The sequence below is a fragment of the Enoplosus armatus genome, chromosome 9 (assembly GCF_043641665.1).
Source record: "Enoplosus armatus isolate fEnoArm2 chromosome 9, fEnoArm2.hap1, whole genome shotgun sequence".
Taxonomy (NCBI): domain Eukaryota; kingdom Metazoa; phylum Chordata; class Actinopteri; order Centrarchiformes; family Enoplosidae; genus Enoplosus; species Enoplosus armatus.
This window is the reverse complement of record NC_092188.1, coordinates 9,821,481-9,845,425: the sequence shown is the minus strand read 5'-3', so window position 1 is coordinate 9,845,425 and position 23,945 is coordinate 9,821,481. Positions and strand designations below refer to the sequence as shown.

Genomic DNA, 23,945 nt, shown 5'->3' with positions numbered 1-23,945 from the left:
TATTATGTTCCTTCTAGGAATTTCTGGGAAACTACAGGACCTGTAAAATTACTACTAAAGAAGAATAATGCTTGAAGAATCTGTTACATTTTTGCATTTCTTCACCAGTGTGTTTCTGCTTCTGTCTCTCACAGTGAATCTGCAGCACCTGCGTCCGCCGAGGACAGTGACCAGAGAGAAAGCGACAAGTCTTCAGCATCTCCACCGTCTTCCTCGAGCGCTGGGAGGTCTTGACACTTCCTCACATTGGCACCAATGGGGGCAGCGGTCGTGTGACCTCCAGCTACAGTACCACACCAACGCAATTGACACCTGTAACTATGGCAACACCATGTTTACATATGAACCTCTTCATTTACTGAGTCACGTTGTTTATTATTCCTGCTGTCCACGCAAATCAGCTTTGGTCTGAGGAGACTTTGAGTGCTGAAACTGTGACTGAGTAGCAGAGCTGGATTTGTGTCATTACTACTTCATGCAGATGTCACTGTCCTGCAGAGGGGAGAGCTCTTCTTGTGGTTGAACCTTATCATCTTGTTTTAAGAAAGCAGTAGTTGAGAAACCAAATCTTATAATGGATTGTCCTGTGAAGATTCAGAAGGTCGAAGATCCTGAATTGTGATGTGGTGAGGCAGTGCTGTGCTGCAGGCTACAGGGAAGCATAGCATGATTTATTCACTCCACACACAATAAAAACAGTTGTTAACCTGGACATCTGAAGCTAATCAAGCAAATATAGCAAAATAAGGTCACTAGAACCTCATAAAGGCCACTTCACACGAATAATTTACCTTCTACCTTCTACTATAGACAAAAAAAGCAGGATAGTTGGAGTTAAAGTACTGTAACAAAGGTCGTCCTGGAGTTAATTGAGTGTATTTCTGAGTTTGACTGGTGAGTTTGGTATCGATAATGATGAGCTTGAGTCTGGTAAGATGTCATGATTGAGCATTTTACTGCCTTACAGCAGCAGATTCAGAGCTTGCTTTGTATCTGCATAGCAACAGAATAAACCACAGGCCAAGCAAACCTTGAGTCATAAATAAATCAGAACATCTGTGCTTTATTTAGCGAAACATAAAATGGAAAAATTATTTTAAAAAAGAATCAAAACATTGGCTGTGCTTATATTGGTGCAGCAGAGTTGTGTCTCTGAATACCAACATGCCTCCACCCTCTTGCCAATATAGATTAGGTACGTTTTGGTGTTGGTGGTCTGTCATAGTGACAGTATTCTGTCAGTTCAGTTCACTTATTTTTCTGCTGTGAAGTACCTGGATCCAAAGAGGATTTTATGGGAGAAATCCAACATGAAACAGTTTAAACATGTTACCCATTGCCTATGTATTTTGGATATCCTGGCTCATTAAATCTACGAATACATGGCCAAAATAGCTCATCATGTCACAGCCTTTCCATTTGCAGTTACAGTAAATTTTAACAGTACTTACAACATTGGCAGCAAGCATCAGCATCATTTTGGTGTCATGCTTTGGAAGAGCAAACCACACAACCAACATTGCAACCCTTCATACACGGAGAAATCCATCCTAGAATAGGCACCGACATCACCATTTCATAACAAAAAACAAAAACTCTGCAGATAAAACAGTTTGAGGTGTGTAATTTCTATTAATGGTGCTTCATAAGAAACCTAAAGTTTCAGGTGACCGCAGTGAAAGATGCTGTCAGTGTCGGAGGGAAGCATATTTGTTTTAAGTTTTAAATGTAGCCATAGTCGCCGCCTTGTGCAGTTAAAATCCAGTCTGCACCCTGTTGAAGCTGATCTGGAGTCAGTGTTGCTCTCTGTGTCACTGACAGTAGGACAAGGAAAGTAGTGTATGATGAAGTGCGCTGACACCCGAATGCTTAGATTAGAATCGGGTTCTGTGGTGTTCGAGCAGAGCTGCATGGTTGAGCAGGACTGAAATAATAAGTCATGAAATAATGTAAGTCAGCTGTTGAGTGCCAAAATAAAATTAACATGGTCAGATTGTGAATCAACTGCTGGAAAAAAAAAAGAATGACTAAATATAGCTGCCGAAGCTATTTCACCAAGGTGCTTGATGTATATAACTAAACCTATTTTTGAGCCTGTAAACGTTTGCACATAGAAAGGAAGAGCAAAGCAAAAATATATATGAAACAATCAGCACTATTGTAAAACATGTAACAAAAAATGTTGACACGCTGGAAATAGAAAACTATATTTCTTCTATTCATATTTGCTCATCTTTGACGTGTTGCGGGTGGGGTACTAGAATAATAAATGAACACATACCTCATTTTTACTTTATTTATGTTTTTCTGGGCACATTTAGCCATGAACTTAAACTCCAACACACTGCTACAGTAAAACATATATTGGCACACTGCTGGAAATCGTCACTGTCAGGGGAATACCCCCTACCATCACTGCTCTACTATCAGACACTGTTATCTAAATATAGTCCTGGCTGTAGTTTCTTCTGTGTGGTTGAACCAGGTGAAATGTATTTTCTTCTGCTTCTACTGCGACTCGCACTTCAAGACTTTGTTTCAGTAATAGACAGTAAGAGGGCAGATTTGAAGCTTATATAAACTCGTGCATGTGTGGCTGTTGGAATCAGCTGAATGCTAATCGCAGTGTTTCGCTACTGTTTGACTGCAGAAGGAGGATGTCAGAGATAAATTGTGTGAGACCTAAAACACACCATTTCCCTTTGTATAGGTTTACTTTCACGCACTGAGTGAGTCTCTGTGTATGCATGTGCCAGTGTGTATGTTTTTGGGTGTTATGTCCGTATAGTGAGTGTTTTTAAAGACTTTTAGTCGGGCAAATGTACAACATGAAGAAGAAGGAAACATAACAAGTCCAATTTGATATTTTCTCTATGTTTAGCAACTTCAGAGAAATTTGAGACTGAGATGTCTTTTGACAATAATCATCTCAAAAATTGTAAATTGTAAATATTTAAATCGAATGACAGTGGAGTTTTCCATTGGTACTCTTTCTTTATGAGTGTATGTGTTTGCCAAATAAAGTCAATTTAAAAATAACTCAAGCTAGAAAAAAAGAGAACTTCTGAAATGCAAATGCTTTAGCGAAATGACTGTACGATGGCTTTGATAATATATGTGTAAAGGAAATATAGCTTTGAATATAAACTTGTGTTCAAAGACTGCAAAAGAAGAATGTCCACAGTCACACATCTGAAAAGGAGATACAAGATACAATCGCTCTGTTTAGCTTTTCAGTGGAAATTATGGCGGTTAATGACAAAAAAGGGTGTTTTTGTCACTTCTTCCATGCCTTTACAGAGGAGAAAGCCTCAAAATATATATTGTGATTCAATGTGACACATAACAATTTTATGATAATCCTGAGTATTGATTGAGTACTCCAGATGTGTGACTATGCAGCTTTGAACATCAAGACAGTAATTTTAGGCTAAAAAAAAAGCTTCACTGCAGAGCTACAGTATGTAATGTGTCAAGAGAGACTGGAAGAATAAAAGATGCAACTGAGCAACAAGATTGTGTGTGATTATTTGGGAAACACAACATGTGTTTCCATTCAGACTTAAAATTAAAGGGTCAGCTCAGCCAAATCACAAAAAACAAATGGATTTAAACAAACCAACAGCAGCACCTCTTTCCTGAGACAATGTCCCAGATACTGGTTTGGTTCATCGTCAACAGTTTTCAGTGACACAGCACTCAACAGAAGAAATAGTCCCTTTGAAGAACTATTGACGGTGAGGTCATTATACAATACAGGATTACACAATGAAATGCAGTTGTAGCCCCCTCCATGCTACACACACACAAAATGTATAAACAAATATTCAACCATTTAAATCAGAAAAGAAACAATTCATATAGTATACAATGTACATAAAAGTAGCACTAAAGGAATAAAATGAAAACTAAATGACATTTACAAGGAAGATATACAGTTATGTATATACATGTATACCTATTCACAGAAAATTTAGTATAAGTTATAGAAAACTTTGGGCGTTTTGGGAATGAGGGTAGTGCAGAGTGGTATGGTAATGTGCAAAACCAGCATAACAGAAAGTTCCTTGAGGAAAAAATAGGTTTAAGAGAAAGTCATGTATTCATGTCAGAGGAAAGAGATTTTTTCAACGTGAGCACCACAAACTCTCCATTATATCGGGTTTGTGATGGAAATCTCACAATGGGATATCTCAAAACTCAAAACTATCTGCAGAGGGGGAGAGTAACCAACTATATTCACTCAAGTACTGTAGTTAGTACAATTTTGAGGTACTTTTATTTATTTTACCATTTTACGCTACATTTTCCTTCTATTGCACTACTTTTCAGAGGAAAATATTGCATTGCAAATAGAGCTCTTAGCAAACTAAGCAGATCATTTGTAAACTCCTCATATGGCAGTACCAAATAAGTTAAATCATTTAACACATTTAAAGATGCCACAACTGTAGCACATTGATTAACTAACACAAGATATCAGCCATGCGGTGCCCTTCATCCGAATTTAGTAATTAAAAGCTAATTAATTCAAACACTACCAAACATCTAACTACAAACAAGCCCAGTAAGTAAAGGCTGCATGCCAACACCGAGGGAACATGAAAACAACTCACTATCTGGTCATTTACGCACAACAGTTGGCGACACGCAGTTGGCTCGCTTTCTCTCAATGACAAATAAATAACGTCGGAGTCGTCACCGTCGCTATCAAGAAGATCTGCTCCTCCACCGTGTTGTTGACTCTAAAGAGAAAGGCTCTTTGATTCATTCTTCCTTCGATCTTAACAGTTTGCATGGAAAGTGATGAGGCTTTGATGCAGACATGCGGACGCGTCTGTGGACAGCAGCAGCAGCAGCAGCAGCAGCCTGGTAGAGATCAGTGGGCGGGGGAGGCAGTAAGTCAGGAGGATGTAAGCAGGTAAGGAAACAATGACACAGAGGATGGGTAGAGTGAGTGAGAGGACGGAGAGAAAGGACGAGAGAGTCACACCTTGAGGAAGTTAACAAAACAATAGAAGGAGAACAAAAGACGTATCACATCGAAGGTAAAAATGATTGTTTTTTTCTTGCATTTCCATTATATTGTAATGTTATGCTATGAGACATTTTGCTGGCGCACTAAACTTTAACGTGCCCCGCTTTTCACTGGGGTGTTTTTAGCTGACCACCTGATATCTTAGTTTGATATTTTCTTAATGTTTCTCCAAAGGATGGGAATCGTGCAATGTTTTGTGATTGTCTCGATGTTATCTACACAGCTGGTGCTCTCCTCTCCTGTGGTAATCACTAGTTTTTCCTTATACTGTGAAATATCTCAACATCTGGTGTCCTTCCTCTTCAGTTTATCCTCCTGGATAATTGTATAATCTTACAGACAAACCTAGTGATGTTTGCCTTTATATGAGAAATAGCTCAAACCGTCAAAATGTATAAACTATGTATGTACATGTATAAAGGAGTTAATCAGGACTCTGCTGGAGTATAGTGGTCTGTGTCTAATTGTGTTCATGTGTTAACAGATAGAGGGGACCCAGTATTACACTATGAGTGGCAGAACGTGTAAAATGTGCCCTGCAGGTAAGAAAAGCATGAGATGTGGCTCGAGCTTCTTCTATTTTTGTATCTGTTTTTCTGTCTTTTCCTCATTTAGCTTTTTAATGAATGAATCAGCAGTGGTTCATATTTGGAAATTACTATGAAGCACTGAGGCATACAGTATCTATCTTTCTCTCTCTCTCTGTGTGTGTGTGTGTGTGTTTTTTCACGTCTCTCCGTCTGTCTTGATGAAAAATGACGCACGCTGCACACTGAGTTTGTGCTGTATGACCACATCCTTCATTGATATGCACTCTGGGTGAGCAGTCAAATCCGGTCGTTCTCATTTGTTTCTTTCTGTTCTGTCAGGTGAGTATCAGAAGTCTTGTACAGAGTGCGAGGCCTGTGCTGATGGAAGCTATACAACTCGTTTGAACCGAGAAGACATGTGCCATCACTGCTACGGAGACTGCAGACCAGGTAAAGAAACTATGAGTCATTTCTACCCAGTTAACGGTTTCATCCATCCTCCTCAGGACTGTGATGACACCAGTGACCTTTGGGTTTCTATAATAAACTGAAAATCTATTAATTTCATTCTCTTTGCATTTCTGGAAATGACATTTTTCTGTTATTAAAATCCCTAAAATTACCTCTATTATCAACTGTCTCAGATTTTCATCTGAAGGTGGTTCAGAACTGCACCAGGACGTCCGATGTGAAGTGCGTCTGTGAGGCTGGTTTCAGATGCACTGAAGAGGTCCAATACTCAACAAACTGCAGATACTGTGTCAGGACCCAGGAAACAACCTCAACTGGTAAACACTGAGCAGTGCAGGCTTTCAATTCTGGCAGATTAGACAGGCCTCAACCAGCAGGGGGCGTCATGATAAACAAAATGTACTTAGAGGTTTTCACTGACTGTAAGAGAATGACCAATACTGATACCAAAGGCTACATATTAGTTATTTACACGTTACATTAATAAAAAGTTACAAGGGCTCTGAGCTGATCTCTGGGGGCTCCCCCCTCAGTGAGGTGAACAGCACTGTAAGAAATATTCAAATCCTTGACTTAGAATAGTAATACTACAATGTGAAAATACACCTTTATTACTAATAGTCCTGCATTAAGTCCTCATTTTGATAAAAGGTTCCATGTACATCTTAAACATTGGTGATAAGAAATAATGAAACATTGTGCAAATAGATAGAGCTATACAAAATATGAGATATGAAAAAAATAATGCATTGCAGTCATGCCAGAACAGTTTATTTATAGTTGACAGTAGAGAGATGACAGGAAATGAGGGGAGAGAGAGATGGAAATGACATGCAACAAAGATCCCCGTCCGGACGCTAACCAGTGCAGTTCGTGGTCAGCGCCTCAACCCCTAGACCGCCAGGGTGCCACAAAGATATGACTTTTACCCAACAACAGTGTGTATTTTATCTAATTTCAAGAAGAAGACGAATGTAAAAGTATAATCTGCAAAGTAACTACAGTAGTAACTGTCTGCTAAATGTATTCAGCTAAACTAAAAACAAAACAATAAATAAATATAATATGAATAAGTACAAAGTATAAAGTCTCCCAAAATGGAAATCCTCAAGTGCCACTAAGTCAAGACAGAGGATGACGATAAGGAATCATTTTTCTGCCTCATACTGTGCATGGTACTACTTTTAGTGAAGCACATTTCCCTTTAACCTCACAGATCCCCCCTAGTTGTTTTAATTTTGTAAGATGTCAGTGAGATTTTGTTTGGTCCTATGTTTGTCCGTTGAAATCTGAAACCAAACCTGTCATGTGATTAGTGATAATTAGCAAATGTTTGCATGCTAACGGGCTAAACTATGTTGTCGAAGCTGGTAAACTTTCTTCACATCAGCATGTTAGCATTGTCGTTGTAGCATTTAGCTAAAAGCACGGCTGTGCCTATACAGCCTCAAAGACCTCCTATCATGGCTGTAGACTCTTGGTCTCGTTTCTATCTCTCAGACAAGACGAGCAGTCAGCTGGCAGCCATCCTGTGTCCAGTGGTTGCCATTGGATGCATGGCCCTTGTGATCCTGTTCTTTGTTTGTTGCCTCGGAGATGAATCATGCTTCAAGCAAGGTAAGATGGTGTTTACAATCAGGACAGGTTCAGTTTCTGGTGTCTCTGTTTAATCAGTTGAACCCTTGAACTTCATGATCACATCACTTCTGGGAAACACTTAACTGAAAGCCCTCAGAAATGACTGTGATTACAAAATGTGTCATTAGCTTTGCAGATATGTTATAGATGCTTAGTTGCTATGTTAATCATACACATGTTGATTCATCATTGGTGGACATGTGTGAAGAAACTGACTTTCTATCATTCTACTCTTTTCCAGCTATTGCAAAGCTATGCAACGAGGTAAGTAGCTAATTTCAAAGCTTCACTCACAGCTTCACAGCATCATTTACCTACATATGTGGCATCATGTCTTTTTTGTTTGCCCCACACTGATGGACATGTTCTTCTTTAGGGAGGTAGAGATGCTTCTTACAAGCCGGAGGAGTCAACTCATCAGTTCCCCAGAGACTCATTCAGTGCAAAGCAGCAGCCATCCTCCCGTTTAGCAGCCAATCTGGGTACTGATGAGTGAAATGAAGACTTTCATGTGAAATACTTGACTCACTTTGTGGGGTCATTAAGAAAATAAAAAACATTAAAGATGCAGCTGTGTTACTGTTATGAGTCTGAGTTGTACTTAGTTGTCCTGCTCTGTAAACTGTAAGTTAATGCACTTCTATGGGTCAATTAAAACATTCCTTTAAGTGCACTCTTTGCTCGTTTTTGTCTCTGTAGGGCCAGTCCACGTCCACAATCCAGGGACGGTCATCTTCAGCTTTCTCAGTCAGTTTAAAGGCCAAGTTGGTCCAACAGTTGAAGGTGGAAAGAAGGCAGAGAGAGGGAGCAGCGAAGAAGAGGACGAGAGAGACTGCCCTGTGTTTCATCCCACATCCTCTCCCAGTATTCATCTCTCTGAGGAGGAGAGGAGTGGAGAGATTTTCTTCCCCTCCCAGGAGCAAGGGAAGGACTGCCACGTGTCCAAAGAGGAGGCGCTAAAATCATGAACATCTCAGAAGATTTGTGAAGCTTTGCTGCCGTCCAGTCTGGTCCTAAAAGCACTCTTTGAAAGGAAGGAACTGTAAAACTGTGAAAGCACAGATGAATGTGCAACAGGTTCATCTTCCTCTGGCAAACTGGGAATCACAGTGTCCTACAGAGATGTTTTTGTCTGCAGGTTCTGGGAAAACTTGTGGTCAGTGCACACAAGAAACTTTAACTCTGGGAAGAACAGCTGGGAGGAGATCTCCTCTGTAAGTTATAACTTGAAATGTCATGTAAATACCCTTTAATAAGCTCAGTCAGCTCTCTCTAAAGTATTAGACCTGAATGTTTAATGTTTTGAATAAATATTAGGCATTCTGATTACATTAAAATTTTATTTTGAATAAAAAAAACAAAGTGGAAAACATTCACATGTGATATAATATAATCTGATTGCAAAACTGCAGCAAACATGTCATTTATATATACACATATAAATGTAAAGATGTGAAATATCCATACCACCGTTTAGCAACATACTGCACAATTCTGCACAATTTCATGTATACCCGTTCACAGTATTGCACTCTGTCTTTCAGATGCTAAATCTCTGTTTTATACACCTTTATCATCTTAACATCACAGATGCCAAACAGTCATGTTTCCTCTCAGGAAAGAGCATCAGTCTTGAAACAAACTTTGTCTGTGGCTCCATTTGTCAGCATGGACCAAATGACGTTTGACTCCATTTGTCATAAATGTCCAAAGCAACAAGAGATGTTTTGCATCTGGTGTGTGTCACTAAAAGTCTGTCTGTCAAATTCTTCTGAATCCAAGTTCAGGCTCTAGTCTGAAACTCATACATCAAGAGGTTGATCACATTTCCCACACACTTCCTGGACAGGCGTGGATACGTCATCGTCCTGGGAGAATGGTGGTACTGGTGCAGGTTTTTCAGCCAAAAGGTAGCCTGAGCAGCAAGAGAATAGGGGAAGGGTTTAGGAATAGATTAGATTGAAGTACGAGGTAATACTCACATTTGATAATAAAAAACATAAAATGGTGCACATTATACAAAGATAAAAGTACTATGCTCAGTGTAGTTCCTGTATTTGTATATTGCTGCAGGGTTATCTGCTCCATAGTAATAATCTACTAACCGTGCTTGGATCTGACCCAGCGCAGAAAGGGCTTGATTTTTGTTACAACAATGAGAGCAGATCCTGCACACAGGAAGGCAATTATCACCAGTAACCACACCGTATCTGTAAGAATGTGTAAGAGAAACATTTGAAAAATTTAGATGACAATCCACTGGAGAAAGAGTTCAGTTATTTCCTTGTTTTTATTGGCACAGACAGAACCAGTAGCTTACTTTACCTCTGACTGGTTTAGGGGGCACCCAGAGAGTGGTGAGGGTGCCAGGTTTCAGGGCTGAGGGGGGGGGGGATTAAAAACATTTATCAGCTCAGTGCAGACACATAGTTCAATGGAAATATGAAACTTATTTATAACACTCTGGTCAGGAAGTCTGGATTTCCAATCACACAACACGATTTATAATTAACCCGTGCCACCTTGTGTGCATGACCTCACTCCATGGATACTGCAGAGTAAACAAACAGTTGCTAAATGAGATCAGAACGTGTAGAAGAAGACTTTACCAACATTATTATCAACTGATATATTTGTTTTATTTTTAATAATGACATCAGCATGGAACTGTTTCAGTTGAACAGTTAGTTGCTATGGTTACAGTACTCTCTGTAGTGCTATTGGTTGCAGTTCTAGTGAACGTCTCTAAAAGCAGTGATAAACAGGTGCATAGCTGAGCCCCTTAAAAGAACAATGAGCCTATTTTCATGGAGTCGCTGGAGTGCCAAATGATGAAACAGATGGAACAAAATATTATGTTGTGAAAAAATGATCATGGACGAAATCAATTACACAGTCTAAATCTGCATAGCACCTCTGAATCTACTGTCCTTTAGAGTAGTATTAATAGATTTGTTTTACCCGCTTTGGGGCAGCAAAACAAACTGTAAACAAAACACTGACATATCATCACCTCAAACATTAGCAAACAACTGCCTATATTTACACATCCAGCAGACACAGAGCAGCATTAGCATTCACTTGGAGTCATGTTTAATGTTTCTCACTCCCCTTTCAGCTTTGTTCTCTTCTGAGAGAAATATCTGGCTCTATAGCTGCTAAATCCATGTTCACGAGCTAGTTGCTGACTTTTAGGCATTTAGTTCAAGGCAGGTAGAGGACAGTAGGTTGATGGGAATGGAGAGATTGAACCAAAACAATAAAGTTACAAGCCGTGAAACCAAAACAATGAACTGAAATGTGCTAAACCGGGGTGATAATTCTCTGTAGGTTTGTCACAATGAGGGACTCCACTCATATACAAGTATTCATTTAACCCATTGTCCAGTCCTGCGTCCTGATCTTGTTTGCACAATTTATGGCTCTTGTTCCTACAAGTCCTCTGAGTCTTTATGTTTTTAATTAAAATAATTAGCTAGAATTGATGTTGTTCCACTACGGCTACAGTCACAACCACTGCTCAGGCAATACCAGCAAAATTGACACCACAGTCAAATGTGGTTATGGGTGCCAAAGACCACACCTTTGACTGATGCTGAACCAGAAATGTTAGAGAAACAGTTTACTGTAATATGGTTACAGTCTATGGTAACCTTCCATCCTGGTGGTTGGTTTGTTTCCCCAGTGTTTCCATATTATATGTAGAACTTATTTGAGCAAATAATCCAAGATGTTGTTTTTCACGTTTTTATACTTAGAGTTTGTGTTTTTAAAACTCTGTATGAAAATGAGTTGAATGTGCAGATTCATAGAAAAGTCCAGCAGAATGGTGCAGTCAAGTGCGTTTGAACAGATTAGAAAAATGTCTTCCTTTACCAGTTATTAGCCTCAAAAAAGGAGTATCCTACCTGTAGTGGTTGATATTATCATCGGCACGCATTGCGTGCAGGGTTGGTCTCTGCATTCATAGCCAGCTTTACATCTGCACACAGCCTTATGAGTGGTGTCACATTTTGACTCATACTCCATGTTTTCTGTATAAAAGAACAGCAACAAATAACAACAGTTGTCATTAAAAGATAATGTATAATCATAATTCTAGTATTTGAGTGTGTGTGTCAAGAACACACCTACGCACAAAGGTTGTCTTTAAAACATGAGATGAATCAGAAGATAAGAAATTACTCACAAACTGGGCATGGCAGGTAAAGATTCTGGTTTTAAGTCAGAAGACGTCATATTATCACTTTTGATACCTCTTCTTCAGAGACAGACAACTGTTATTTCTCAGTGAAACCAGTATTTCACTTTAATGAAACATTTTCTTTCTTACTGAATGCTTTAACATGAATACTTCAACGTGAAGTCACAAATTAACCCCATGGAGACATAGTCATCACAAAACATTTGTTATAATAACCAATCCAACATAGTTTAGAAAACTACAACAATGACAACCATAATAGTTATATAGTTAGTTAGTTGTCCTCCTCTCTGGGGGGGTCACATGACACCACAGAGCAGTGAATCTGGAGATTGTAGAGTTGGCAGGGATTCTTGCTCAAAGGCTCTTTAGAATTGGATTATCATCAGGATATACATATATATGACAAGACAGAAAGAAGCGTATAAGTTATGGGTGACTGCGGATTCAGAGCAGTGTATGTAACTGATGTCATTTAAGGGGAACTGCAAATATTATACTGTAGATAAATATTAATATTAAAGTCTCTTTGAATGGCTGTTCACAAATCCAAATCTTTGCAATTCGGTCTTCATCTCTGATTAACCAAATAAATATTAATACTGTTGTATGTCACTATAAATGTGTGAGATTTTTGTGTGGGTTGAATCATTTCCACCTAAATTAGTTTCCATAGCCGTTAATTGACACAAAGCCCCTGCATGTGTAGGATTAGAGTTTTTTTTGACATTTTAAACACCCACCTTCATCCCCCCAAATTCTTCAAATGGGAGCTTTAAAGAGGTTTCTATAAAGTCAGCTATCAAATAGTTCTGCATGTAATGTCAGATTAAAGGATTAAAAGGTTTGTTTGCAGCTGCACTGTAACATTGGAATGAACTATGCTAACCTTTTGGTTACAATATGTAAAGAAAGTGTCTTGGTGCACACATAAAAGTCAAACTACGCTAAAATATTCATGTGCCCAAAATTCAGACTGAGAATCACATACTTTCTCTCACTTCTGTGTTTTCTCTCGTCTATGTTTTCCACAGTGACATTTAAAAATAAGCACAACAGGCTGTTTTTGCTGCTCACCTGTAGCATGGCAGAGACCTGAGCAACAACATAGGATATGACATTTATGTCTGCTGCTCTTTCCGATGTTTATCACTTTGCTGTGTTTTTCTTTTTTTTTTTCCACTGACATGACGATGGTCTACTTTTTGAACCTCCTCCTGTCTTTACCACAACTGGTGGGCTGTGCTGCTGATGCTGATATTATTACCATGTACCATTCTGCAGAATCCCACCTTAATAACCCCCTGAGCTGGTTCACAGAGGGTTTCTTTCTCAGACCCCCCCCCCTCGCCCCTCCTTTTAATCTTTCTCTGACTGTATCCCACCATGACAGACAGAATGGGAAATCCCCTTGCATGTGTGACCTTAGGTGTGTATTGGCAAGCTTCTCTGAAATCATGATCTACCGACAGAGTTGAGTAACAACTAACAGCTTGTCTTCTATGAGGTTTTGAGCCGTAACTGGACAAAATTAGTGGTCAGGAGTACAGAGAAATGATGAATCACTCACATATCATGCTCAAAAAGACTCTCAGACATCACACACCACATGACACACACAGGCAAAATAAACAGGGAACCACAATGCTTCACAGGCGGGGGGGGGGGGGGGTTGAAATGACAGATAGTAATTTTAGAGCAATGTTTAATCACAGATATGACCACATGGCATCTACTGCTCTGTGTTTCTGTGTTTCAGCTCTATTTTTCAAGATGTCTAGCTTACTAGCTAATTATCATATTTGTGTATTGCCAATGTAAAGACATTAAACGTTTATTTCCAGTGTCCTGGGTTGTGATACGTTATTAGATTTTGAAAGCAAATTGGCAAAGTAAAGGAGGGTTCAAATCTCCTGCATAAGCAAGAATTCACCCCTTTAAAGCATCCTTAAATGTCTGTGAGCAGTGGCTGTAGAATAACACATCATATCATATAAACCATAATAATATCATTGCTGTTACCACGGCTGTTTCTGTTGTAGGTCTAGAATTATGATTTTCACAAAGTTCGGGTCTCACACATACTTAGCACCCCACCCATCAAACAAAAGCTGTGAAATTACTCACGTTTATTGCAATTTTCACAAACATTGCAGCTCAAGTCCACGTTGTAGGTATCAGTGTACCGGTTACCCTCGCAAGGTTCACACTCAATATCACAATTGCTTTTCGAGCGCCGAACCATACGTTGACCTGGAATACACGCAGTAATTTACAGTTAAAACCTGTTTGCATCAAAACTGTGAAATATCTCATGACAAAAAGAAGCCATTGTACCTGGTGGACACTTGTTACAGCACAGTGAATGTGGGGGGTTCACTGGCCAGGCATATTGTGTCGCATTGCACTGTATGGAAAGCACAGGAGAGAGGAAAGAGAGAGTGCACAGGGAAGTAAAAGCAAAATAACAGAGCAGCTGCATCTGGGAAGAAGAAAACAAGAGGAAGAAGAAGAGGAGGAGGAGGATGAGCAGAGAGAGAGGGTAGAGGAAACCTTTATTTAGTCAGATATGTTTATATACTACCACTAACAGACACTGAGTGAAACAACATGCATCTTTGAGAAGTCATAATAAACACATAATTTGGCGAGAAGTTACACAATATATACACACTGTATACACACATTTCAGATTTGAAAAACATATAACACAATAGTATGCTAGAGGAAATAGGCCTTGTACTAACACAAACACTCCACAGAGTTTACATCCTGAGATTACAGGAACATTAATGTATAAATCTACTAACATTCAACATGACAGGACACTTTTATGAAAGGTTTGACTGACAGCTACGGCTCAAAATGCCTTGTTACAGTCTTTACTTACCATGGACGAGAAGCAGAGACCTGATGTAAGTTGAGGATGTAACCTGGGACCCTCTGAGTGTGAGACTGAACAGGGGACAAGAAGTGTGTCGGGGATTATTCATAAAATGTCAGTGATGACTCATAATGAAAGTCTATTTTACCGGTGCCTTTGAGATCTCTCTGCCCCGTTCTCTCATCCTGTCTGTGTCTCTTTGCTGCGACCCCCCGGCTCTCTGTACAAAAACATCCAGCCTCCACTTTTTTTCCACAGACACCATCTCTCTCGTTTCATCCAAAATCAATCTTTTCGGCTACAAATGAGCCCATGCTTTCTCTCTCTCTCTCTCTTTTTTTGCATCTGCCTCTTTGTCTCCCTCTAAGACCTGGATGATGAGGTCATTTCAGTAAAATATCACGCACCACTCATCTAACTTCAAGCCATCCATGTTGCTCTTACAGAAAGCTGTTGAGGAAATAAACATTATTCCAAGAAATGACATTATGCTGATGAGATTTCAATTAACAACACCAACTGCAAAGATAAGACCAAAATTCCTTATTAAAAAGTGACATTACTCATCTTGCCATGAATGTGAAAATTCAGATGTAAACTGTACTTTGTGAATGATCTGATATGTCTGCCTTCAGACGGAGTGACATGCAAATTACTGGCAAACTGAATGCACAGTTGGATTTGTTATGTTTTTTAAAAACTGCTGAAGGTAATTTTCTATTAGTAATTATCTGGCTTAAATTAGGGTAAAATGCTGCTGGCCTGCTGCCTGGGAAATTCCTTCTCTTACAGTATAAACTTTGTAGGTGGGAGGGCTTCTTGTCTTATTAATCTATTTGTGATAACTTAAACACTTTTTTTCCCTAAACACTTATAAAACCCTGTGATTCCTTTTTCTTGATTACCAGTGTCTCTTTTTATTTTTATTTTAACAGCCTCATCTTAAACGGAATTAAACTCTGAGTGGCAGGACTTTTCTTCAACACGTCCACCGTTCAGACGTTGTGTGCTCTCCTCAACACCTCTGTCATTTTTTTTTCTCACAGAAACCAGGCCACAGCACGTGACCTCCTGTCAACTGTGACAGCGTGGCCAAACGTTGACGAAGCAGCATCTTAAAGGGGCTGCCTCAGAGGCCCGGTGTGGCTCTCGGTGAGCAGCGCCACTCAAACAGAGTACGGAGATGACTGGAAGAGAGATGACTGAGCATCGAAATCACTCTGAACTGACTTAGAGCAAACCTGGTCATGCTTATCTTGAGGTTTCAATATTAACCCGCCTGACTGTAAGGATTAGTGTGCATGATTAGGACTTCAGAGGAATCTTTGCCCGGAACATGTCAGTGTTGTTGTGATGAACTAAACAGATACTAAACAAAAGCTATTTTTTACTTGGCTTGAAACACAAAAATCTACATGCAGACTCAGAACTGGGCTGTGCAGCTGTCACAGCTGGCCTCACAGGCTGCATGAAACTCACCAGTGTGAGTGTCTGCACCTATTTAAAGTGTTTGCCTGCTACATGTGGCAGTGTAGGTATTTGGCAACTTGTGTGCATGTGAGACACAGAGAGAGTGAGAGAGAGCGAGAGAGAGAGAGAGAGAGAGAGAGAGAGAGAGAGAGAGAGAGAGGAGGGTAGAGAGATGAAGACACATTTTTTTCTTTGCTCACAGAAAAGGAAGGATGTGGTTTTTCTGAGGAAGCACTTGTCTTGCTCTGCTGACTGAGCTCTTTCATGCACTGTAACCAGCAAAGTCACGTGAGGCTACACTCTGCTGGCCCGCTGAATAAAGTACCAGCCTACGTTTTAAAAGTTTTAATTATGGTGCCTGTAATTATAGTACATCAAGTTCTACTAACTTCACTGTCTCCACTTAGTAAAATGAAGGTGGATTTTCACTATGAACCTAAAACACTTTCACATTTTATCCTCCTAAACATCTTCTTAATTTCTTTAATTTCTACATCAAAAAATGCCATTTCTGAACATTAATTGGTTGTGGTCTGGTAATTGAATTGAATTAAATATTTTGTCAGTGTCCATTAAATGCCCCTGACTGAAAACTTTAAAATGTACTCAATTTGACAATTACAAGCATATATTCAAGTTGCTCATCTAACTGTTTGTTTAATTGATTGCTGTGTGGGAAAGACTGAAATAAAAAGGTTTGAAATTAAGATTTGAGATGAACTTTTAATGGCAAATTCTTACTGATATTAAGATGCAGTAAGAAAAGGGGGGGGGGGGGGGGGTATTTAAGGTAATCTTGCAAAGTAATGTAAAATGAATGTATTTCTTCCTCTCAGTTAAACTTATTTTAACTACTTTTAAGGCTGCAGGCTTCATAAAGGATAGATGAATGTAAATGTAATGCAGTGAGACTATGCAGTGCAATGGATGTGTGGACTGCCATGCACCTGCCTGTATAATAGTCTGACTCTTCACCTGTGTGTGTCGCTCCGGGTAAAGTGTGTGTTGCTGTGTGCCACAGTCGCTTTCTTGAAAATTGGCTCGTGACGCAGCTATTTCCCGTTTGAGTCCGCCTCCGCTCGTGCTCGGCAAAGAGAGGCAACGGCGGTGTCGCTCTGCTTTCAGTAAAAAAAAAAAGTTGTATTAAATTAAACAGACATTCATGTCGACATGTGGACCTGAAGTGAAGAGATACTCGTGGCTGTAGCAGTCCTAATCCAGGTAAGAGACGACAAAATACCTCTGCGTGTGAGTCTGTGGGAAGGGGAGATTCATATCGGGCTTTGAGGCCAGTGGGCGTTATGCGGTGTGAAGCGACTTAAACCGAAACCAATGAGACAAGAAACAAAAACCGTACGATTCTGTCTGTAGATTTAGTTCTTAAGTAAGTCAACGTTATCTGTAAACACGTACCTTGAGTGGACAGGTTGCGTTTTGAAGGTTTTAAAGTTACTCCAGTTGTCAAAGTTGAGTCCAACCTCAGCGTTTCAGTGCGACAGGGAGGTGAGGAGGGGAAATGGAGGGCTGAGGCTGCCAAACAAGTGGCGCAAGAGTCGTTTTTTAAACTGACAGGAGGCCAGTTTGTTTATTATGTCTCTACACCTTACATACTCTGCTCTTTAATGTGTGTTGAATCCCATTAAATCACTTGCAAACGGTTACTTATGGCCGAGGGTAATTTTGAGACAGCCTTAAATGATCCAGTTTACTGTCCCAATGTAATAAAACAATTCAGCCAACAAGTCTAGTGACAACTTTTGCTGTATCTGTTGAGGTGTTGACTAAAACCACCTCTTCATTATAACGGTTACTCAAGTGAATCCACAGACAGTGGAGGACTCGGGCTGTCTGAGGGGTGAAAATACATTAAGATGCATGTGATGGAGCACCACAGACAGTTGTTATGGTGAAACAGTCCAAAACCCTGGTTTAGATTAAAATTGTTTTACTATGTTCCCTGACGTTTCAAAACCTCAACAGGTAAATCTAAAAGTAACTTCATGGTTGGATACCTTGCAGCATATGTGAAGAAATATGTCTTTTTTATTTTGGGTGTATTGACCCTTTAAAGGAATCAGGTCAAGGGTCAGGAGTTATTTGATGGAGTTTGGATATTTTAAACACGTAATTGATGAACACAAGGCTTTTATAAAATCCTCGCCTGCTCGTGCTTCAGTGAATAAATCCTTAAAAAGAACTAAATTCAAGTCGCTCTGTGAGGCCGTACGCTCATTTTCACACCAGAAGACATCATTGACGGATGAGACATTGAGGGAAAACTTTGCTGTTCTTGGATCCTTACCAGTGTAAGGACAAATAACTTGGCCTGAGTAAAGGACATGTTACCAAAATCAGAAGGGTTCATCCTCTTAACAACTCCCTCTTATCAGATATAAAGCTATAATGTGGACTTAAGGCTGGATTAATAGCTGGGCAAAATGGGCACCATCATTGTGTGTGTATAGCATATGTTGCATATTCCCTTTGTGTTTAATCAAAATACCACACAAGACACAAACCTGGGGTCAGGCAGCGGAGCGGAGAATGGGAGGACAGCAGTTCATTCATGCCCCGCGGTCCCCCTAATAGGATCATCTATTATTATGATTTTTTTTAGAAGTATCCTGTCATGAACTGTAGTGCAAACTGTGACCTGCTGGTGGTGCTAGATGAAAGGTGCATCATGAGCCCATGATTGTTTACAATGTAGTAGCAATCAATTCAGTATTTGTAAAGATATTTCACAGAATGACTGACGTTGCCATCCCTATAGAGCCGCGTAATAAATGCTTTAAAAAAACAAGTAGTTTTAGTTTAGCAGTAGTTAAGGCATTCAATTATAAGTTTTAATTATTATTATTATTATTATTATTATTATTATCATTGCTCAGGAAAAGATGGACTCACATACAGATTGTTTTCCTTGCAGGTGGCCTCAGATGGATTGAGTTAAACCTGTAATATAATGGAGGGAGGCGTCCACAGAGGAAGATGGAATAAAAAAGCCCCTGTGGGCACAGTACTAATCCTTATGGTGAGAAGTGCTTCACTGAATACTTTGAAATTGCATGAATGCATTAAAAGCTGATGGACAATAAAGCTTTTCTTTGTACATTTATTATATATTCTACATTGCAGTGCATGTTCATCCCCACGTTGACATTGTTACAACCTTCAGAGGAGCAGACGTGTCCATATGGGGCCTATAGCACTGAAAATGGACATTGTTGCAACAAATGCCCTCCAGGTACTGTATGGTCTCCTGCGCACCACACGTGACCCACAGTAGCATGCCCATTATAGCACAGGCAGACTTCTTCTTCTACTATTAAATCCATTCTACAAAGTGTTGACTGTGTTTACATGTAATGTTCATGTTTTCCAGGTTTTAAGCTTGCAGAAAAGTGTCATGCTACAGGTCGTACAAGTAACTGCACAGTCTGTCCTGATGGACAATACACGGACCAGATGAACTTCTCCCCCAACTGCAGAAGTTGCAGACGCTGCAAAAGTAGAGTGACGTTCCCCTTTTTTTCTCAATCAGTTTCACATCTGTGATATGCAAGTGTTGTATCAGGTGATGGTTTGCTTTCGTCACTTTTTTTGTCTTTTCAACTTTTCCGCTGCAGTAAAGCATGAAGTAGAGGACTCACCATGTGAAAGACACAAAAACACTATTTGTCGCTGTGTGGACGGTTATTACAAACATAACATCGACTCAGAAACATACGAGTGTCGCAGATGTTCACCATGTAGACCTGATGAAAAGGTGAAACAGACATGTAAGTAAGATCTGTCAATGTTATAGATTATATTAATGCTCAGTTATTTCTCTGTAAAAGCCTTTTTATCTATTAATTCTGTGGCTTGTCCAGTATTTCCTCACTTCAGTCTAAATAGGGTTTTTCTTGTTGTGCAGGTACGCCAGAGAAAAACACTGTGTGTGAATGTACAGAGAACTACTACAGAGTCAACAACCACTGTGAACCCTGCAAGAAGTGAGTGTACTAATCTATGTGAGCTTTTGGTGCATGCATTGTTCCCATCCTGCTGTTTGGGATGGTTTTATTTAAAGGGAAGTTGGTTTGTTGAATTGAAACTTGCAGCACATGTCCGACTTTGTTCAATCTTTCCATTTTTTGGCAACAGAATAGAGAAGTGACGATCAAACTCAAACTGCGTCACTGACATTTTAACATTTCCTAAACAAGTGCTCATTCGTTAAATATACTGCCTCATGGGCTTCTGTGTCACCCAGTGTACGTCTGGTTCACTGAGGGAGGACCCCTAAAGGATCTGGACCAAAATCCCTTTTGTGCTCGTAGTTTATATATTTGTAAATGTTTTAATCATTTGTGTCAAACTGTTGAGGATTGGAAACCAGGTGTGGTTGAAATCACAAACATGAACATTGTATCATACAAGGCAAAGGAGTTACGTTTGGCCAAGATTGTTAGCAACACTCCTGTTCACATAAACATTTATTATCTCTGTTTCAATTAATACTATGTGAAACTGTGAACATGTTTGAAGTTAATTCACTAAGTTGATAAAAAAAAGTGCAACAGCCTTTGTGTTAAACACTTCCTCTTAAAATGTGCTACTTCCTCCTCAATGATGTGAAACGTCCTCTCTGTTCTCCGCAGTTGTACCACTGAGTGCAAACATCACTGTTCTACAATGAATACAAGAGGTGAGCACTTGTACCCAGGATATGATTCCTCAGAGCAGCTTTTATATGAAAGGTTTAATACACTGGTTTCAGGATAACTGTAACAATAACCTCCAGCCTAATAAGCTATAGATTCTGCTCCTCTTGATTGCACATCTGCTGAATCATAATGTCAGGAAGTGTTGAATTAACTGTGACTTCTACAAGATATGGGATTATTCTGTGGTTTCAAAATGATGTATGAACTATAGCTGCCCTGTAGTGACAGTGACAGTCTGACATGAAGGCTCAAGCTACACATTGTCTGATAGATCTGAAAGTTAAATGCATGAATCATTTTCAATTTGTTAGTCCATCAATCCCATTTTCTGACACTTTTATTTCTGACACGCATTATTAGAACTGATTTATATCATTAGGAATTATTATTTATTTATATACTGCAGGGAAGTACTGAAAGAAATGTGAAATAATAAATACTTTTAGGCCATATCGTCCCTACTGGTTTTCCATCATACTTCCATGCTTGGGCCAGGATGATCATGCTGATCATAACTTGGTGAAGCCTGCAGAAACCCTGTATATTCTTGCTTAGCATCAAAGAGGTGATTAGAACGATCTGTGAAAGAAAGAGTTGGTCAGATACTTAGACTGTCTCAAAACGTTATTGCTTTTTTAACGTGTATCCCTCTTCATGTCTTGTTCCCGATGTGCCACTTTGGATCCGTATGAAGCTCCTGATATTGAAAAGGAAAATCTCATTAACATAATCGCTGGAGTTACAGCTGTGGCTCTGGTATCATTGGTCCTGGTGGTTGTCATCACTCACGTGGCCACAAAATGGTCTACCAAGAAGAAGTTTCTGAGATCGTCTCTCCAACCGTCTGACGCCTCCCAGGACTCATGCTGCGAGGTAAACTGATCTGACCATCTGCGGCTACTTTTCTCTGCTACTTTTCTCTAATAGAATTTGATCTGTCTTTGTCTCACAGCAAGGTCTGATGTACAGCGAGGAACCCTCAAACATCAGTGACAAGGCTGCTCCACAAAGTCCTGAGAGTGAACCGGAGCTGTCGTCCAACCTGCCTGACTGCGTCCCCCTTGAAATCAAGAGTGAGTTTATTTTATACTCCTGAGCAATGGTCCAGAGTGTTTCGGCTCAAACACAGAAATCGATTGTCCTAACTCTTATCTCTTCCCCTCCCTTCTCCTCAGTCCCTGACCTGATCTACAACGTGCTGGATCTGGTTCCTGCGCTGAAGGTGAAGCAGCTGGTGCGTTTTCTCGGTGTGAAGGACACCGAGATCGAACAAGCAGAGCTGGACCACCGATCCTGCCGGGAAGCTCACTACCAGATGCTGCGGGTGTGGGCCGAGAGAGGGTCACGTATGGGTGGAGGCGGAAAAGGTGGAATACTGCACTGGCCTCTGATGCAGAAGTTGATGGACGAACTGAGAAAGATGCACCTGGGTTGGGCAGCCGAGGAGCTGGAGACAAAGTACGGCATTCAGTAATTCTGCAAAGTGTGCCAAGTGGAACCACAAGCTTATGAAACCAAGTATTGTTCTGTTTAGAGACTCACGGCCAGCGTCAAGGCATACAAATGGACACGGTGCTATCGCCAAAAGCAGTTTTATTTCAAGACAACCAGCGTCACTGCGCACTCTACCTCTCGTCCTGCCAGTCAGATGATGACAGGGTCGAACTGCTGAGAGCGACGGATCAAAGGGGTCTGAGAGGGAGAGTCACAGAAAAAAATGTGACTTTGAACAGATGAATTCTGCTTAAAAATTGTAAAGAACTTTTAGCAATGTTTATGTTTTCTTTTTTTTAAAGGAATTATGATACATTTTGGGAACTAGGCTTCTTCGCTTTGTTGCACAGATTTGAGAAAATCAGTCAAACTAATTCTTTAAGGATGATGAAGATCACTCTAAGATGTTTCTTTGGTATCACTATACTGTACATTGTATTTGTGGAAATATGGGGGACTAATCTTTATATATAAATAGTCTATGATTTCATACTTGACTTATCACTTTTTATTATACAACATACATTCATGATTTGAGGGTTGATGACTGTATTTTGTACCGTATTGTATTCATGTTGTTTTTTATTGAACAGCAAACTCTTATCCATTAAGCTACTCTATTTCTGGTATTGTCAATACTCTCTATTGCAAAAGGTGTGTTTGAATATTGCAAACAAGTTAACTAGTAATGTTTTAACAGTAGTTCCTGGTTATACTGTTGAAAAAGTTCTGGTCCTCTCTATTACATTTTTATGGGAACAATAACAAAGCTGGGGAAGTTTGTAGTTCTTGCTCAGTGTAGACCAGACCCCTGCCACTTTTCACAGCCCCATTAGCATTCTTTTAAGCCCCATCATAGAAGCATTATTCATGACTGTTGGAAAAAACAGGACACGCCCTGTCTCAGTATGCTTCAGCCAAGCAACTTGTATAATACCAGTCTCGGCCTGCAAATTTAGATATGAATCAGTCACACTCAGTCAAACTGTGGACGTGTCATTGCAAAGCACTTTTACCCCTTAATGTATTATACTTTTACATTCATCAAGTGAACAATTGTTGTTGAACAATGTTGAGCGCCATATAAAAGATGTTGTGTGAATATCTGAACTTTAAATAAATGTCTCTTGTATCTTAATGTGTGTATCTGGATTTAAATTTTGTCCGGAGGCTCCAGACAGCTGTCATTAACAGAGGGCATGGATAAAGTGTAAACGTGAGAAATATTGGAGTGTTTATGAGGATGTAATCGAGCATTTACCTTCAGGCACGCTGCCAGTCTACATTCCAGCTTGAAGCTGTAAACATTCAGCCACATTTGAAATGACATATTTCCTCCGATCTATTTCACTGTCAAGTCTTTTTTTGACCTGACCTGAACTTTTCTTTTTTTCTTTCCTGTAGCTACATTCTTTAAGCTCGTCCACTTTCCTGTAACACAGGCTCTGAACTTTTCCATTTTACTGTGCTATCAAACACCAGATTTTCACGGTTGATTTCACAT

General features: G+C 39.8%; 3 protein-coding genes across 3 annotated transcripts; 2 read left to right on the top strand and 1 right to left on the bottom strand.

Annotated features, from left to right (window-relative positions):
• Positions 1–5,198: 5,198 nt before the first annotated feature.
• LOC139290667 (tumor necrosis factor receptor superfamily member 5) lies at positions 5,199–9,398 on the top strand. The gene is made up of 8 exons (XM_070912507.1): positions 5,199–5,282; positions 5,523–5,580; positions 5,908–6,018; positions 6,213–6,356; positions 7,540–7,656; positions 7,919–7,941; positions 8,054–8,159; positions 8,377–9,398. Exons 1-8 carry the CDS (start codon positions 5,199–5,201, stop codon positions 8,643–8,645), a joined length of 912 nt encoding a protein of 303 aa, XP_070768608.1. The 3' UTR covers positions 8,646–9,398.
• On the bottom strand, positions 9,004–17,689 carry LOC139290668 (tumor necrosis factor receptor superfamily member 6-like). Its single transcript, XM_070912508.1, has 8 exons — positions 17,649–17,689; positions 14,772–14,836; positions 14,219–14,363; positions 14,009–14,134; positions 11,586–11,711; positions 10,003–10,056; positions 9,783–9,887; positions 9,004–9,592 (listed from the first exon to the last, which is right to left on the bottom strand). The coding sequence occupies exons 2-8, from the start codon at positions 14,772–14,774 to the stop codon at positions 9,480–9,482; spliced, it is 672 nt and encodes a 223-aa protein (XP_070768609.1). The 5' UTR covers positions 14,775–14,836; positions 17,649–17,689; the 3' UTR covers positions 9,004–9,479.
• Positions 17,331–23,579, top strand: tnfrsf1a (tumor necrosis factor receptor superfamily, member 1a). The gene is made up of 10 exons (XM_070912506.1): positions 17,331–17,456; positions 19,165–19,269; positions 19,374–19,482; positions 19,621–19,746; positions 19,865–20,017; positions 20,155–20,233; positions 20,882–20,928; positions 21,642–21,820; positions 21,900–22,020; positions 22,123–23,579. The coding sequence occupies exons 2-10, from the start codon at positions 19,201–19,203 to the stop codon at positions 22,419–22,421; spliced, it is 1,182 nt and encodes a 393-aa protein (XP_070768607.1). The 5' UTR covers positions 17,331–17,456; positions 19,165–19,200; the 3' UTR covers positions 22,422–23,579.
• Positions 23,580–23,945: the final 366 nt, after the last annotated feature.

Bases quoted from the DNA above. Each gene is read 5' to 3' on its own strand.
- LOC139290667 (XM_070912507.1), top strand. From the start codon at position 5,199: ATGTTTCTCCAAAGGATGGGAATCGTGCAATGTTTTGTGATTGTCTCG. The intron at 6,019-6,212 runs GTAAAGAAACTA...CAACTGTCTCAG, and splicing joins CTACGGAGACTGCAGACCAG to ATTTTCATCTGAAGGTGGTT. The intron at 8,160-8,376 runs GTACTGATGAGT...TTGTCTCTGTAG, and splicing joins CCGTTTAGCAGCCAATCTGG to GGCCAGTCCACGTCCACAAT.
- LOC139290668 (XM_070912508.1), bottom strand. The intron at 10,057-11,585 runs GTAGGATACTCC...CCCCCCCCTCAG, and splicing joins GATAATATCAACCACTACAG to CCCTGAAACCTGGCACCCTC. The intron at 9,888-10,002 runs GTAAAGTAAGCT...ACATTCTTACAG, and splicing joins GCCCCCTAAACCAGTCAGAG to ATACGGTGTGGTTACTGGTG.
- tnfrsf1a (XM_070912506.1), top strand. From the start codon at position 19,201: ATGGAGGGAGGCGTCCACAGAGGAAGATGGAATAAAAAAGCCCCTGTG. The intron at 20,018-20,154 runs GTAAGTAAGATC...CTTGTTGTGCAG, and splicing joins TGAAAAGGTGAAACAGACAT to GTACGCCAGAGAAAAACACT. The intron at 22,021-22,122 runs GTGAGTTTATTT...CCTTCTCCTCAG, and splicing joins CGTCCCCCTTGAAATCAAGA to TCCCTGACCTGATCTACAAC.